General features: G+C 39.0%; 1 protein-coding gene across 7 annotated transcripts in view; it reads right to left on the bottom strand.

The window, feature by feature from the left end:
* Window positions 1-12,376, bottom strand: part of NCOA6 (nuclear receptor coactivator 6) — a 109,189-nt gene that overhangs the window by 29,685 nt on the left and 67,128 nt on the right. For 4 of the 7 annotated variants that reach the window (XM_040447269.1, XM_040447263.1, XM_040447265.1 and 1 more), the window contains 3 exons: window positions 5,210-5,338; window positions 3,602-4,504; window positions 1,413-1,559 (listed from right to left, as the gene is read on the bottom strand). In XM_040447269.1, the coding sequence (XP_040303203.1) occupies window positions 1,413-1,559; window positions 3,602-4,504; window positions 5,210-5,338 (1,179 nt within the window). Of the gene's footprint in view, window positions 1-1,412; window positions 1,560-3,601; window positions 4,505-5,209; window positions 5,339-9,703; window positions 9,728-12,376 lie in introns of those variants that run through there. The other 3 variants (XM_040447268.1, XM_040447266.1, XM_040447267.1) reach the window with 3 other exon arrangements.

The raw sequence follows: 12,376 nt of genomic DNA, 5'->3' as shown, positions 1-12,376 counted from the left end.
GTATATACTGTATAAACTGAATATTCTGTACACACTGAATATACAGTGTATACTCATTCAATCATTAATTACTTCTTGAGTAACTAATATGCACAAGACACTTTTGGTGCTAAGGTAGTATCAATTAACAAGACACACCAAACCCCTGACTCTATAGAGTTGGCAAGAGACTGTAACAGACAAATATTTTTTCAGGAGAACTAAAAGCTAACAAGAGAAATAAAGTAGGGTTAAGAGAACAGAAAATGAGAGACAGGAGTAGAATGATCTTAGGAGAAGTGTGGAAGTCTAAACAGTATGTGCCTGTGGAAAGCACCATATAGAAATACAAAATAGATGTGCTTGGGTGGAAGAATGATGAATGATTTTATCACTATTCATAACTTCCTACAGAAACCATAAATTCACATAACCAGGAATGCAGTTTTGCATTGGCAGATGGGTAAAGTAAAACAGTTTAATCTGCCCTTCTCTCACGCTTCAAGAGGTAGTTTGAACTTTAAAAAAACAAAAAAACAAAGTTAGAACTTTTCTTGTTCCTTAGTGATTTACCATTAAAAGTTGGAACCACACAACTAAATTAACTCTAAGTGGGGATGGGGAGTTCTCCACAGAAAATGTTTGCACTTACTTCATTCCGAACTGGCTCAATGAGAAAGGATAAGACGATTAGTCCATGTGGTGCCTAAGCAACCAGAAACATGAAGTCTGGGCATATTACAACACTGTTTTACAAATTTTTTTAGCCATTCTGCTCTATCCTATTTCTCCACAAATACACTGTCGGCATTAAATCTATACTGATTAAAGTCTGTTCTTCAAACACCACATTATAAACCAGAATTTCGACATTCTGCATAAACAAAGCTAACATGTACTATAGAGAGATTTTGAAAGGTGCAGTTGCCCAAAATGCCATGTGTCTCTGTACCTATAGTTTCCTTTGCCAGAAATGCCTTTTGCCCTTTTACTAACTTGGGGGTTGGCAAACTATGGCCCATGAGCCAAATCAAGCCCACTGCCAGCTTCTAAATAAACAGTGTGTGGAACACTGCCATGCTCATTTGTCATATTGTTTATGGCTACTTTTGTGCTGTGATAGCAGAGTTAAGTAGTTGCAACAGAGACCATATAATCTGCAAAGTCTGAAATATTTACTATCTGGAGTCTTTTACAAGAAAAAAAAAAATTGCTGAAACCTGCTCAAACTCAAGTTTAATTTCCTTTCCTTCGGTTCCCAAGACACTGTACCTACTTTTGATATATTAGTTATTGCCCTGAAAGAATAATTTGGGTTTGAGATTAAGAGAAGGACCAGGATTTATATTTATCTGTATATTCTTATTATCTATCATGGTATCTAGCACACAATGTTCAATAAATGTTGGCTGAATAAATCACAGAAAACAAACCTGCATGCTGGACAGTTTGATTTGCTTGCAGCTGAGGGGCTCCTGAATTCCCAGCGGTGGTTGCTGTGGTCGAAGGCACCTGACCTTGTATAAAGTTCGGATTGGCCTGTCCTGCTGAGAAGCCAGGTGGGAGGCGTTTAGGCATTCCTTAATAGAAAACAATGAGTAAGGCAGTTACCTAGCAAATTTATACTCTTGCTTAGATGTGGAATGAATAAGGAAGGATGAGCTGCATGAAGTCTCCACTGGCTTAGCTCTCTCTGTCACACTGGTAAGATCTTTAATAATAAGGTTGGGAAAGATGGTTAAAAAAATCAACACAATCTCTTACATGAGCATTGTCAAAATGAAAAAGAAATACTAAAAAATTTACACTTAGAACATGCCAAGGAAGAGATGGCAATCTGCTCCCTAAATGTGATCTGAGGCCATGTCACAGCAAGGTTTAGGGCTCACTTTTCTCTGTAATACAACAGACCCCAAAACTTTACATACTTTAACATAGGTACCAAAGTAATATGCTAAATTCTCTCATATTCAAACAAATTGATGTGAAATACTATAAAACAAAGAGCTGGGTCCTGATATTAACGATAGGTGATTTTTTTTCCATTGAGGGAAATGGATGACAATCTCCTTTGTGGAAAACTTCCCCCAATATTGTGCTCGTCTCTTGGGAAGAGACAGGAGATTAGCAACAATCCATAGGAGCTTCAAAGTGAGGCTATATTAAATTATCATCATGCCTTCTTCCCCTTATAAGGTTTGCTGCAATTCCGACAGCTATGGTACCAAAAGCCATGCTTTAATGGAATCTTACTAAAGTATTACTTCCTTTTCTAGGAAGGTTTAATTTCAGAAAACAGATCTGTAAGAAGGAGGATCTCAGAACCCACTCATTGTTTATAACATAGGCCTTGATGTGGCCAGATCACCTACGTGAGCACATAATCTGCTCTATGAAAGCATCAAGACCTAAAGCTCACTTAAAAATTTTTTAGTCCATTTATTTTTAAGGACCAACTTTTCATTGTCCTGAAAAACGCTCTGTAGACAAATATGCATTTGTCCTTTCTTTAGCAGTGACAAGTCCCCATTTGCATGCTTCCACTATAATTAAATCAGGAATCACATTTGCAGGAGGGACTACCCAGCTTCCACTGATCCAGGACTAGATGCCCAGAACAGTGAAGTTTGGAACTGAAACATTCTTGCATTTTCTAAAAACTTCTTAGGATTTAAATATCAGAGCCTGCACGTCAGTAAAATTAATTACAAGAGAGTGAAGAGACTGATGAGCAACTTAATTTCACCAGAAACCATGAGAACATGCCTTTGCTATGTTGCACTAAAGATGCAAGGGTTTTTTTCTGGGTAGGCAATGGGTGTCTTTTGGTGGGGATATGTTCATCGGATGACAGTATTACTGGCACTCTCTATACCTTACTGAAAAGCTCCAAGCACATTCATGTGCACTAGATCAATGATTAATAAGATAAATAATAAACATGGAGATGGATAAGTTTTACTGTAATCGTTTTACCTCTCACACATTAAGCTCCATTGCTTTTTCTTCATACAAGAGGCACCTTACAAAATAAATAAATAAATCTCCTTTAGGTATAACTGGTGGAATTCCCTCTCTAAGGAGCAGGCATTGGCATTATAAACTATAAAAGTCAATGATCTCTGAAATTATTCCCCTTTAACACTTTAATCAAACTTAACAAATACCATGCTTACTACTTTACGAAGATTATCAAACTTGAAAACTCGAAGGGCCTTTTCCCCAAAAGACCCTGTATTTATTTTTTTCATTTTTGCTCTATTGCATAATCTTAATTTTTTTTCAACAGCTGAGCGATTTAAATTAATAAAATGCGTGTTCCTTCTGGACATCTTATCAGTCCAAGATCAAGCAAAAGTAATTTAAAAAACAAAATGAAAATCTCTATATTGAGTTTTACCTGCATTTTCATCCAGAGGGCTAGCTTAAATGTAACCAGTAAGATGCTGCATAATGTATCAAGTCAATAATGTATCAAGTTAACTAAGTTACATCAAGTGTCACCACTACATCCACAAAGCCAAATAATTACATCCTCCCTCCATTAACTCTAAAAATTGAAGTTCTACTAAGATCTATCTCCAGTAAATTTATCAACACAAATAGCTTCAGTGCTCCTCACCTCCTAGGCCTGGATGTAAACTCTGTGGCCCCTGGTTTGGTGGCTGCTGCTGCATCACCATGAAGTTAGGTGGCACATTTCCCTGTTGAACCATAGGATTCCGACCGGGAGAGCTGACGGGCTGCTGAAATCCCTGGGGAAGTGGGTTATTTTGAGGTGGCCTTGGTCCCATCTGCTGCTGAGTTTGGTTAACCGTTGGGGAGGATGCAGGGGATCCCTGCTGGAAGGAGGAGGGTGAGGAGGCAGGAGACTTGTTGGTGAGGTGGGGCTGCTGCAGGGGGGTTGGGACCCTGGAGGGCCCTCCCTGCAAGCTCTTCATCTGAGGAGCTGTGAACTGGCCTGGGTTGCTCATCTGAGGAAAGTTTGTATGGGCTTGTGAGGCTTGCTGGCTGCCAAAGGGATATGGAGGGGGCGGGTGGGAAGGTGTCTGTACCGTGGCTAAGGATGGTCTTGCCTGGAGCTGCTGTTGCATTGGGCCAGGCAAGGGAGCCTTCTTCCACCCTTGGCTTGCAGTCATTGTGCCCAGAGAACCCTGGGCTGGAGGAGGCTGAAGGGCTCCAGAAGGCAGCTGGTTCCAGCCTGGAGGAACAGGCACCTGAGTTGGGGCAGTAAACTGGGGTCTCATTCCCTGTGGCTGTTGCTGCTGATGCTGCTGTGGGGGTCTTGCCTGCAACTGCTGCTGCTGCTGCTGCTGCTGCTGCTGCTGCTGCTGCTGCTGTTGCTGTTGCTGCTGCTGCTGCTGCTGCTGCTGCTGCTGCTGCTGCTGCAGCTGGGGAAAATTAGCTGGGTTCATTTGTCTGTTCACAGGGACAGGCTGCATTGGGTGGTGCGGGGGAGCTAAAGATCCTGAGGGATGATTTTGCTGCTGTATATGGAGCCCAGAGAGGAGTGGATCCATTGCATCTGTTTAAAGATAGTCAACAAAGCAATAATTAAACTACTGCAACCCTAGATCCTACAGTAGTCCTGGCAATCGTGAAAAATATAGAGTAAAATCCCCTGGTACCTTCAATGAAATGTTTGCGAACACCTTCTATATGCAAAGCAACACACCAAGATGACAGAAAGATGAATATTGTCTAGAAAGAGCTTATGGTTCAAAAGTGGATATAAGAGCCAAACACAAAATGTGGAGAGCAGTATTTTCCAAAGCATATTCTTGGGAACTATGTTCATTAGTGTTATAAGAAAATAAAACAAAATACAGTCAATTTGGTTTGGGAAACAACTGAACCTAACCACCTTAGACAGGTTTCTTCATGGCAGGACTTCCAGTGCCTCCAATACATTAATTCTGAATCTCTAGGAAGGAGGTAACATATGATGCACTTACCAAATTTATTATAGAATTCTCTGCCAAGAAGTATCTTGCAGGACTAAGTAGCCCAAGGAATGCATTGTTAGGAATGTTGGGTTGTAACTGATAAGAGAAAGAGAAATTCTGAGAAGGAAATGGACTTTCAACTTGAAGAAATAGGGCAGATTTTGTGAAGAAGGTGGCATTTAAGTTGGGCAGTTAGGAACGTGGAATCAGAAATAGCTGAATTTTGTAATGATCTCTGCAGAGAGTTCCAGCCTCTTTAAGCCACAAAGATTGGAAGTCATTACCTGACTGAGAAGCAGGGCGAGGAGTCCTGGGCTGCAGCTCTGAATTGGGGCCTGGTGCCATCATGGAAGATGACACATTTCCACTCTGGGGTATCATAACAGTGGCAGGGCTGGTCATCCTTATTAGTCCTAAAGGAAAAAGAAAATCTGTAGAATAGAGTACTGGAATTGGCACAACATTTGTTTTTAAGTAAAATATTTCAAGAAGATAAAAAGGTATGGAAAATTTATGTACCCATCATCTACCTTGTTAATTAACATTTTGCCCCATTTCCTTCAGATACATATGTAGATACAGCAGAAGTCCCCACTCCTTCCCAATCTCTTTCCACTCCCACTCTCTTATAATTGGGATTAATAGTTACATGCATGTTTATCTTTTCTACATATGTGGAATGTATGTATGCTTTTCTGTAGGCTTTTAATCTTTGTATAACTGGCAAAGTCTGTCTTCTTCAGTTTCCTTTTTCTCTTAATATTATTTTTTGAGATCCATCCATCCTGACTGCCATTTTATGGAACCCACACATTTATTCTCCTGCTGATGAATAGTAAGATTCTCCCTCCCACTGCCCTGAATTTTCAATCTTATAATTCTGCAATGTCATGTATTCTTGTGGACATGTGTCTTTAGACTATATACCCAGAATTCCTAGGTTTTAAATTATAAGCATCTTCCATCTTACTAGATATTGCCAAACTGCTCTCATAAGTGGTTATGCCAGGGGTGCCTGGCTGGCTCAGTCAAAGGAGCATATGACTCCTGATCTCGGGATCATGAGTTCAAGCCTCATGTTGGGTAAGAGATTACTTAGGTAAATAAATAAACTTAAAAAAAAAAAAAGTGGCTATTCCAATTTATATTCCAACTAGCAATTTGAGAACTCCTCTTGTTCCGTGTCTTTCCAATTTCTGATACTGCTAAGGCTTTATAGGACTTACCATCTATATTAATAAGTGAAAATATATTATCCTCTCTTCATGTCTTTGCTTTCTGGCATCAAGATTAAAAAGTAACTTCGGGGCGCCTGGGTGGCGCAGTCGGTTAAGCGTCCGACTTCAGCCAGGTCACGATCTCGCGGTCCGTGAGTTCGAGCCCCGCATCAGGCTCTGGGCTGATGGCTCAGAGCCTGGAGCCTGTTTCCGATTCGGTGTCTCCCTCTCTCTCTGCCCCTCCCCCGTTCATGCTCTGTCTCTCTCTGTCCCAAAAATAAATAAACGTTGAAAAAAAAAAATTAAAAAAAAAAAAGTAACTTCAAAATAGAGCAGAAAAGCATCTTTCCTCTTTTTCTATGCTGTGGAAGAACATGTGTATCTGTTCTTTAAATGCTTAGTAAACTTACCTGGAAACTATCTGGGTCTGTGGGTTATGCTAATTAATTCATAAGGACACAGATTTTTAATTATTTCACAATTTCTTAAATACAGATTTTTCAAGTTTTCTTAAGTCAGTTTTGGTTAAATTATATTTTCAAGAAAACTTAATTTGCTGCTGCTTCAAAATTTATTAGGCTAAAGTTATTCACAACTTTTTTCCATTCATTGAGATATAATTCACATAGTATAAAATTCACCCTTTTAATTTTTATTTTATGATTCTACTTCTAAACTTTACTTTTTTAAGTTTTTCAAAAAATATAATTTATTGTCAAGTTAGCTAATATACAGTATATACAGTGTGCTCTTGGCTTTGGGAGTAGATTCCCATGATCCCAGCGCTTACATATAACACCCAGTGCTCATCCCAACAAGTGCCTTCCTCAATGCCCATCACCTATTTTCCCTTCCTCCTCGCCACCCCTCCCCCGCAATCAACACAGCTTGTTCTCCGTATTTAAGAGTCTCTTATAGTTTGCCTCCCTCTCTGTTTGAGACTATTTTTTCCCCTTCCCTTCCCCCATGGTCTTCTGTTAAGTTTCTCAAATTCCACATATGAGTGAAAACCTATGGTACCTGTCTCTGACTTATTTCACTTAGCACAATACCCTTCAGTCCCATCCATGTTGCTGCAAATGGCATGATTTCATTCTTTCTCATTGCCAAGTAGTATTCCATTGTATATATAAGACACATCTTCTTTACCCATTCATCAGTTGATGGACATCTGGGCTCTTTCCATAATTTGGTTATTGTTGATAGCACTGCTCCAAACATTGGTGTACATGTACCCCTATGAATCAGCACTCCTGTATCCCGTGGATAAATGCCTAGTGGTGCTATTGCTGGGTCATAGGGTAATTCTATTTTTAATTTTTTTTTTGAGGAAGCTCCATACTGTTTTCCAGAGTGGCTGCACCAGTTTGCATCCCTACCAACAGAGCAAGAGGGTTCCCATTTCTCCCCATCCTGGTCAACATCTGTTGTTTCCTGAGTTGTTAATTTTAGCCACTCTGACTGGTATGAGGAGGTATCTCAATGTGGTTTTGATTTGTATTTCCCTGACATACCATAAAATTCACCCTTAAAAAATTTTTTTTTATTTTTTGAGAGTGAGCAAGCACAAGCTGGGCAGGGGCAGAGGGGGAGGAAGAAGAGAATCTGTGCTGACTACACAGCCCAATATGGGGCTCAATCTCACGGAGTATGAGATCATGACCTGAGCTGAAATCAAGAGTCAGACGTTTAACCCGCTTAACCTACTGAGCCACCCAGGTGCCCCAAAATTCACCCTTTTGAAGTGTACACTTTTTTCTTTCTTTACATTGCTTATGACTTCTTTTTGTTTTACCAGGTTCATCAGTTTTAGTTGTTTTTTTCAAACAAACATCTTTGGTTTTGCTGCTTTGTTCTATTTTTAATTTATACTTTATCTCTGCTCTTATCTTTATTATTTCCTTCCTCCTAAGTTATTATTACTCTGTTCTTTTTCTCAATTCTTAGGTCAGAAACTTAGATTCTTAATTTTCAGTTCATGTTCTGCTCTAATATAGTTATCTTAGGGCTTAAATTTTCTTCCAAGCCCTGTATTGGTTACATCTCACAAATCTGGTATGTATTTTTGCTGTCCACCATGAATGCTTTTAAATCATGGATATTCAGAATATATTTTACATTTTCTAAAAATACAGCATTGGTTAGCTATGTTTTGTTTGCCACTGACTTAATTGTACTGTGGTCATAGAACATGATCTGTGTGATACCAATATTTGTTATTTAATGAAACTTGGTTTTAGAAACACACAGTCAATTTGTATAAATGTTCCATTTGTACTTGAAAAAATTAAAATTCCCGAATTAGTAGTGCATGTTTTCTATATACCTCCATTATGTCAAACTTTTTTTCTTATGTTATTCAAGTTTTATCCTTACTAATTTTCAAAATAAGCTTAATACATCAATTACTAACACAGGTGTGTTAACAGGTCTCTGAAGATGTGATATCTCCATGAATCCTGTCCACTTTTGCCTCACATATTTTAAGGCTAGGTTAGTAAGTACATAAAAGTTTAGCTGTCTTCCTGATGAATATTTCCTCTTATATCATACAGAGACCCTATTTACCCTAATGCGTTTTATCTTGAAGTCTGTTGATATACCCTTTTTCTTGGTTAATATTCACATGTATTATCTTTTTCTCCATCCTTTTAACTATGAACTGTGTTCTCATGTTTTATGTGCTTCCTGTAAAAGCACATTAGTAAGCCTGAGATTATTATTCAATCTGATTAATCACCATCTTTTTATCAGTGTTCATAATACGTTTACCTGTACTGTTACTATATATTTTGATTCATTTTATCATCTTAGGATACCACTGCTCTTTACTCCTTCTTTCTATGGTGATTTCCTATTTTTTCTATGCTGTTTCCTAATTTTCTTGGATTTTACTGGATTTTTTCTAACATGCCCTTCCTTTCTACCCCTCCACTACTAGTTTAGGAGTTATACATTTTAGGAGTGCCTTGGTCAACTTCAGCTTAGGTCATGATCTCACGGTTCATGGGTTTGAGCCCCACATCGGGCTCTGTGCTGACAGCTAAGAGCATGAAGCCTGCTTCAGATTCTGTGTCTCCATCTCTCTCTGCCCCTTGCCCACTTGCACTCTGTCTCTCTCTCTCTCTCTCAAAAATAAACATTAAAAGATTAGAAAAAAAGTTATACATTTTATTTCTATTATTTTAATGATATCTTTAAAATGTCAACAGACATAATTTAAAGAGTATGCTTTTGGGGCGCCTGGGTGGCGCAGTCGGTTAAGCGTCCGACTTCAGCCAGGTCTCGATCTCGCGGTCCGTGAACTCGAGCCCCGCGTCAGGCTCTGGGCTGATGGCTCAGAGCCTGGAGCCTGTTTCCGATTCTGTGTCTCCCTCTCTCTCTGCCCCTCCCCCGTTCATGCTCTGTCTCTCTCTGTCCCAAAAAAAATAAATGTTGAAAAAAAAAAAATTAAAAAAAAAAAAAAAGAGTATGCTTTATTTAAAGTATTTATTTCAAGTATTGCTAAATAAGCCAATACTTATGTAGATTTGCCCCATGTTTACCAATTATTTAGCTCACCATTCCTTCTTGGATCTTATTTCTTCCATCTTAGGGTCAATTTTCTTCTTCCTGAAGTAGATTCTTGAGCACTGCAATTAGCAAGAGTCTGGCAATGGTAACTTCTCTTAGTGTCTTTGAAAATGTATTTAAAAAAAATTTTTTTTAATGTTTATTTATTATTGAGAGACAGAGAGACACAGAGCATGAGCAGGTGAAGGGCCAAGAGATGGAGACACACAGAATCTGAAGCAGGCTCCAGGCTCTGAGCTGTCAGCACAGAGCCAGATGTGGGGCTCGAACTCACAACCGTGAGATCATGACCTGAGCCAAAGTCGGACGCTTAACCGACTGAGCCACCCAGGCGCCCCAAAAATGTATTTTATACTACTCTTGACAGTACAGATAGGTTTAAAATTCTAAGCTGTCAATTATTTTCTCATCACTTTGAAAATATTATTTCAATGTTTCCTGGCTTCCAGGGTTGCTACTGAGAAATCAGCTGTGATCTGATAGTTTTCTCTTTGTAAATAATTGATCCTTTATTGTGAGTTGCTTTTAACATTCTCTTTTTGTTTTATAGTTTTTCAAATTTGTGTCAAACATGGATTTATTTTAATTTATATTGCTCAGTATTTCTGAGGATTCACATCTTTCACCAATATTGGAAAAAATTTCAGCCATTCTCTCTGTTGTCATCTTCAATTTCTTTATTTTCTTCTTCTGGAACCCTTTTCAGATATATGTTAAATCTCATTTTATCCATCATGTCTCTTGACCTCTTTCATATTCCCATCTCTTTATTTTTAATTTGCTGCATTCTGGGTAATTTCTGCATATTAACCTTCCAATTCAGCTGTGTCTAGTTTGCTGAACAAGTTATTTACTTCAATAATTTTTAAATTTCTAGAAGTTCTGGGTTTTTCCCCCAAAATTCTGGGTTTTTTTTAATTAAAAAAATTTTTTTAATGTTTTATTTTTGAGAGAGACAGAGAGAGAGTGAGTGATCTTGCACAAACCGCAAGATCATGACCTGAGCTGAAGTCGGATGCTTAACCGACTGACCCACCCAGGCACACCTCAAATTTTATTTAATGTTTATTTACTTTTGAGAGAGAGAGTATGAGTGTGGAAGAGGCAGAGAGGGAGAGGGAGACACAGGATCAGAAGCAGGCTCCAGGCTCTGAGCTATCAGTACAGAGCCCAATGTGGGGCTCAAACCCACAAATGGGGAGATCGTGACCTGAGCCAAAGTTGGATGCTTAACCAACTGAGCCACCCGGGTACCATTCCAAAATTCTGTTTTAATGGTGTCTTGTTCTCTTGTGATTTTCATCATTTTAAACACCCTGATACTCCTACTATTATAAATTATCTAGAATTTTGGAAGGAGGGAGTCTAGTCCTACATTTTATGAATCTGGAGTATAAACTCATTTATACTAGGGCTTTAACTATGACAAGTCTGCAATGGCTCAGGTTGAGAATGTGTCCCTCCAGAGCATCAACAATTATTACCAATCTAGAACCACTTAATAATTTAGCTTGACTGTTCCAGGGTCATTTCAATAATATATTAAATGTCCAGGGTGCCTGGGTGGCTCAGTAGGTTAAGCAGCCGACTTTGGCTCAGGTCATGATCTCACAGTCCGTGAGTTCGAGCCCCGCGTTGGGCTCTGTGTTGACAGCTCAGAGCCTGGAGCCTATTTCAGATTCTGTGTCTCCCTCTCTCTCTGCCCCTCCCCTGTTCATGCTCTGTCTCTCTCTGTCTCAAAAATAAATAAATGTTAAAAAAATAATAATAATAATATATTAAATGTCCAACATGAATCAGAGTAGAAAAGACAATTCCATAATCACCATTTCCCCACCTCCCAACTAGAGCCCAGGCCAAGACACGTAAGTTTTGCATTTGTCTCCCTCTGTGTCAGAGGGTGAAAATTTTCTAATCTACCTTTCACTGAAAATTCTAGTTTCAAATTGATAACTTCCTTCTTTATGTAGACCCAAGCCAAGGTTTCATATTTTATCCCTTCCTGGCTATTCAAACTCAGAGCCTTTGGTCCCTGCAGAATCTCTTCATTTGTTTACTGCTACTTAAATTTTCATTTTTGACTTCTTTTTCACTCTGGGGATTTCCTTTGAGTTCTTACAAGGTCAGCCATGCATTAAATGTTATATTTTGTCTAGCATTCTTGGGTGTTTTGTAGTTGGGACAGTTAGATAAATGTTTATCTGTCTATAACTGGATTTGTCTCTGAGAAACCCCCCTCCATTTTTCAAAGATGGTAATTAGACAGTAAGAAAGTTCTCTGGAGATAAGAAACAGGTTTTCTCAGTTTACAATGAGCTTTCTATCTCCAGAAATGTTCAAGAGCATGCTGACTACATGTTCAGTAGTGACACTCTAACATATATTCCAGCACTAGGTAGGAATCTGCACGAGATCCATGGTTCTCAACTGGGGGCAATTTTGTCCCCCAGAGAATGTTTGGCAACATCTGAAGACATTTTTATTGGCACAACTAGGGGGGAAGGTGTGGTAGTGCTATTGGCATCTGGTAGGTAGAGGCCAAGCAGGCTGCTAAACATCCCACAATGCACAGGACAGCTGCCCACAGCAAAAGATGATCAGCCCAAAATATTAACAGTGACAAGGTCAAGAAACCATGACTAAATGACTATGGCACCCTTA

This window comes from Herpailurus yagouaroundi, unplaced genomic scaffold (assembly GCF_014898765.1).
Source record: "Herpailurus yagouaroundi ecotype Mexico unplaced genomic scaffold, PumYag 196, whole genome shotgun sequence".
Classification (NCBI taxonomy): Eukaryota; Metazoa; Chordata; class Mammalia; order Carnivora; family Felidae; genus Herpailurus; species Herpailurus yagouaroundi.
The sequence above is the reverse complement of the archived record's forward strand: the minus strand, read 5'-3'. Positions and strand labels throughout refer to the sequence as shown.